Source organism: Malurus melanocephalus, unplaced genomic scaffold (genome assembly GCF_030028575.1).
Source record: "Malurus melanocephalus ecotype Western Australia unplaced genomic scaffold, MMel_1.1 scaffold_2005, whole genome shotgun sequence".
NCBI classification, from domain to species: Eukaryota; Metazoa; Chordata; class Aves; order Passeriformes; family Maluridae; genus Malurus; species Malurus melanocephalus.
Window position 1 is genome coordinate 3,695 of NW_026625237.1, and position 5,184 is coordinate 8,878.

General features: G+C 47.9%; 1 protein-coding gene across 1 annotated transcript in view; it reads right to left on the bottom strand.

Moving 5' to 3' along the window:
• The window catches only part of LOC130587506 (nuclear respiratory factor 1-like), a gene marked incomplete at its 3' end in the record, with an annotated part of 5,526 nt that extends 1,975 nt beyond the window's left edge, over nt 1-3,551 (bottom strand). The window contains exons 1-2 of the mRNA XM_057388487.1: nt 3,371-3,551; nt 251-445 (exon numbers count right to left, since the gene is read on the bottom strand). Coding sequence (XP_057244470.1) covers nt 251-445; nt 3,371-3,502 — 327 coding nt within the window. The remainder of the gene's footprint in view (nt 1-250; nt 446-3,370) is intronic.
• Between the last annotated feature and the right edge of the window lie 1,633 nt (nt 3,552-5,184).

Here is a 5,184-nt window from a genome sequence, read left to right on the forward strand (position 1 = left end):
TAGAGAAAAATTGGGAATAGAGAGGATGAGGATGGATAAATCCAAAATTCCCAAAAAATTCCCTAAAACCCTGCGCTGGGAAAGGACAGTCTGGGTGGTTCCTGTCACCTGGATGAGAGTGAGAGAGCAGAAATCATTGTACTGGAGAATGAGGAACAGAGAGGATGAGGATGGATAAAGCCAAAATTCCTGACAAGGAATTCCCTGTAACTCTGAGCTGGGAAAGGACAGTCTGGGGGGTTCCTGTCACCTGGATGAGGGACACGGTGCCATCGGGGTTGCTGAAGGTCTGCACCACGGTCTGTGATGGCACCAGGTGGGCGATGCTGTGCGTGGTGGTGGTCTGTGGTGCCTGCTGGTCCTCAAAAGCGTACAGCAGATCCTCACGGCCGTGCTGCTTGTAGCAATTCTTGACAATGGTGCGCAGGGCCTGCGTCCAGGACACCTTCAGGAGGAGGAGAAAACAGGGAAAGTCACTCCAGGGAGTTTGTGTGGTTTATTACCTGTGAGGGAAAAAGGGTTCTACAAGCTCTGATTGTGAAACTCAGCTAATTATTGTGTATGACTGAAGCCTGGGAAAAAAAAGGGAGTGTTAACATGGAAGAGGAATGCTGCATCCTTGACTGCTGATGAAGAAAGCAGATTAGAATGTAAAATTGGCTGGAAATTATAAACATTACTAATACTGTAGCTTTTGCAAACTCACCAATTATGTTCTGATTACTAATTAAACAGCTGTCTCTTGACCAATGTATGTTTGACACAAATGTATACTCTGGTTGTTAAAGTAAATAAAAGAGGCTTGTCCTACAATAAAATCCTTCTTTCTTTCTCTCTCTCTGTTTTTTCAGCTACTTTTGTATATTTTATATCTATTTTTTATGTCGCTGTTTAGCCAGCAGCGATAATTACCGGGGTTTAAAAACCCCCATTTGCACCAACTCGCGAATAAACGGTGCTGATGTTTCATCCCCCTCTCCTCATTCCCCTCTTTTCCCAATAAAATAGCCCTGAGGAGCTTCCTGATCCACTGGAGATGGCCCTGATTGCTGTAGGGGCTGGATGAACTGACCTTTAAAAGGGTTGGGGTTGGGTCAGGACCTAAACCCAAACCACTCCAACACAAACCATTCTGACACTCCCAATAGGAAACTGCTGAGAAAATTCCCGAATTCTTCCCCAAACCATTCTGTGACTCCAAATAGGAAAACTGCTGGGAAAACACCCAAATTCTGCCCCAAACCATTCTGTGACTCCATGTAGAAAACTGCTGGATTTGGGAAAACACCCAAATTCTGCCCCAAACCATTCTGTGACTCCAAATAGGAAAACTGCTGAGAAAATTCCCAAATTCTGCCCCAAACTACTCTGTGGCTCCAAATATGAAAACTGCTGGATTTGGGAAAACACCCAAATTCTGCCCCAAATCACTCTGTGGCTCCACATAGAAAACTGCTGGATTTGGGAAAACACCCAAATTCTGCCCCAAATCACTCTGTGGCTCCACATAGAAAACTGCTGGATTTGGGAAAACACCTAAATTTTGCCACAACCCCATTTCCTGCCTCCTCATCCCTCAGCCCTAAACCATTCTGTGACACCACACAGAAAACTGCTGGATTTGGGAAAACGCCCAAATTCTGCCCCAAACCATTCTGTGACTCCATGTAGAAAACTGCTGGATTTGGGAAAACACCCAAAGTCTGCCTCAGCCCCATTTCCTGCCTTTCCACCTTCCAGCCCCAAACCATTCTGTGACTCCAAATAGGAAAACTGCTGAGAAAATTCCCAAATTCTGCCCCAAACCGTTCTGTGTCTCCAAATAGGAAAACTGCTGGATGAACTGACCTTTAAAAGGGTTGGGGTTGGGTCAGGACCTAAACTCAAACCACTCCAACCCAAATCACTCAGTGATTCCAAATAGGAAAACTGCTGGATTTGGGAAAAAACTCAAATTCTGCTGCAGCCCCATTTCCTGCCTCCTCATCCCCCAGCCCCAAACTACTCTGAGACTCCAAATAGGAAACTGTTGGATTTGGGAAAAAACCCAAATTCTGCCTCAGTCCCATTTCCTGCCTCCCCATCCCTCAGCCCCAAACTACTCTGAGACTACAAATAGGAAAACTGCTGGGAAAACACCCAAATTCTGCCCCAAATCACTCTGTGATTCCAAATAGGAAACTGCTGGATTTGGGAAAATACCCAAATTCTGCCTCAGCCCCATTTCCTGCCTCCCAATCTCTCGGGCCCAAACCACTCTGTGATTCCATGTAGAAAACTGCTGGATTTGGGAAAACACCCAAATTCTGCCCCAAACCACTCTGAGACTCCAAATAGGAAACTGTTGGATTTGGGAAAAAACCCAAATTCTGCTGCAGCCCCATTTCCTGCCTCCTCATCCCCCAGCCCCAAACTACTCTGAGACTACAAAAAGGAAAACTGCTGAGAAAACACCCAAATTCTGCCCCAAATCACTCTGAGACTCCAAATAGGAAAACTGCTGGATTTAGGAAAATACCCAAATTCTGCCCCAAACCATTCTGTGGCTCCACACAGAAAACTACTGGATTTGGGAAAACACCCAAATTCTGCTGCAGCCCCATTTCCTGCCTCCCCATCACTCAGCCCTAAACCATTCTGTGACACCACATAGAAAACTGCTGAGAAAATTCCCAAATTCTGCCCCAAACCATTCTGTGACTCCATACAGAAAACTGCTGGATTTGGGAAAAAACCCAAATTCTGCCACAGCCCCATTTCCTGCCTCCCCATCCCTCAGCCTCAAACCATTCTGTGACTCCAAATAGGAAAACTGCTGAGAAAATTCCCAAATTCTGCCCCAAACTATTCTGTGACTCCAAACAGGAAAACTGCTGGATTTGGGAAAACACCCAAATTCTGCCCCAAATCTCTCTGTGACTCCAAATAGGAAAACTGATGGATTTGGGAAAACACCTAAATTCTGCCACAGCCCCATTTCTTGTCTCCCCACCCCCAAACCAACTGCACAAACCCTGCTCTTTCCACACCACTCTCTTTTTTTTCCCAGCTCCACAGCCCAGAATAACTTTCATGGCTCTTACAAACAGGTTTTAAATCACTGGGACAACATGAAATTTCCAAAAAATCASATTGAAGGACAAACCAGCAGCTCAAAAACCTTTTAGATCTGACTGAAGCACCAACATCAGCTCAGATCACCCCATTTCACTCCTGCTCATCCATGATTTTTTTCCTTCAAACTCCCTGCTCCAGGAGGGCACAGAAGCCTTCCCTTCTTTCAGGAAGTTGTGAAAAACCCTTTTTTCTGTCCCTTGAGGGTAAAACCTCTCCACAAAACCCTTTTGGGGGCAGCCAGGGGAGAACTCACCCTCTGTTTCTGCTCCTCGGTGCGGACGTCGCTGCGGACGTTGGCCCATGGGATGTCCTCGGGCCACCAGATGGGTTTGCAGCTCTCCTTGCCCCAGCCTGGCTTGCCACGACCCGTGGAATATTTCAGCATTTCGGGGATGAAGGCTCTCAGCTGGGCCTGCAAAAAACCAGAGGGTTCAGGGGTTTAGGGATTTGGGGTGTTTGGTGCGGGGTTGTGGGGTTTAATTTTCATTGCGTCTGCTGGAAGGGGATGAATTCCCAAGGAAAATGGATAAAGCTTTGCCATTCTGTCCCAAAAATCAGCTGGGCAGCACTTGGAAAAACAGAAAACAAAATTCAGTCAGCAGAAAGAAAATAAATCAGCAGAAAGACAATGGAATCAGCAGAAAGAAAATAAATCAGCAGAAACAAAATGGAGTCAGCAGAAACAAATGTTTTGGTTGGAAGAGATATTTAAATTCCCCAGCTGCCAAGGCCACCACTGCCACTGTCCCCAAGTGCCACATCCACAGGGTGTGAACCCCAAAAATAAAGGGATGGGGACTCCACCTGTGCCAGAATGGATAACCCTTTCCATGGAGAAATATTCCCTAAAATCCATCCTAAACCTCCCCTGGCCCGGCCTGAGCTGTTCCCTGTTCCTGTCCCTGTTCCCTGGGATGAGATTCCAAATCCCACTCTCCTGTCAGGGACTTGTGCAGAGCCACAAGGTCCCCCCGATCCCATTTTCTCCAGGCTGAGCCCTTTTCCAGCTCCCTCAGGAATTCTCCAGAACCTTCTCCTGCTGCTCCAACTCCTTCAGGAATTCTCCAGACCTTTCCCAGTTCCTTCAGAAAATCACCCGATCCTTCCCAACTCCCTCAGGAATTCTCCAGACCCTTCCCAGCTCCTTTAGGAATTTTCCAGACCTTTCCCAGCTCCTTCAGAAGTTCTCCAGACCCTTCTCCTGCTGTTCCACCTCCCTCAGGAATTCTCCAGACCCTTCCCAACTCCCTCAGGAATTCTCCAGACCTTTCCCATCTCCCTCAGGAATTCTCCAGACCTTTCCCAGCTCCTTTAGGAATTCTCCAGACCTTTCCCAGCTCTCTCAGGAATTCTCCAGACCCTTCCCAGCTCTCTCAGGGATTCCCCATCTCCCTCAGGCATTCTCCAGACCTTTCCCATCTCCTTCAGGAATTCTCCAGACCTTTCCCATCTCCCTCAGAAGTTCTCCAGACCTTTTTCCTGCTGCTCCAGCTCCCTCAGGAATTCTCCAGACCATTCCCAACTTCTTCAGGAATTCTCCAGACCCTTCCCAGAGCTCCTCAGGATTCTCCAGACCTTTCCCACCTCCCTCAGGAACTCTCCAGACCTTTCCCAGCTCCTTCAGGAATTCTCCAGACCCTTCCCATCTTCCTCAGGAATTCTCCACAACCTTCTCCTGCTGCTCCAACTCCTTCAGGAATTCTCCAGACCGTACCCACCTCCCTCCAGACCTTTCCCAACTCCCTCAGAAATTCTCCAGACCTTTCCCACCTCCCTCAGGGATTCCCCATCTCCCTCAGGAATTCTCCAAACCCTTCCCAGCTCCCTCAGGAATTCTCCAGACCTTTCCCATCTTCCTCAGGAATTCTCCAGACCATTCCCAACTCCTTCAGGAATTCTCCAGACCTTTCCCAGCTCCCTCAGGAATTCTCCAGACCTTTCCCAGCTCCCTCAGGAATTCTCCAGACCTTTCCCAGCTCCCTCAGGAATTCTCCAGACCTTTTCCATTCTCCAGGCCCTTCCCAGTTCCCTCAGAAGTTCTCCAGACCTTTCCCAGCTCCCTCTAGA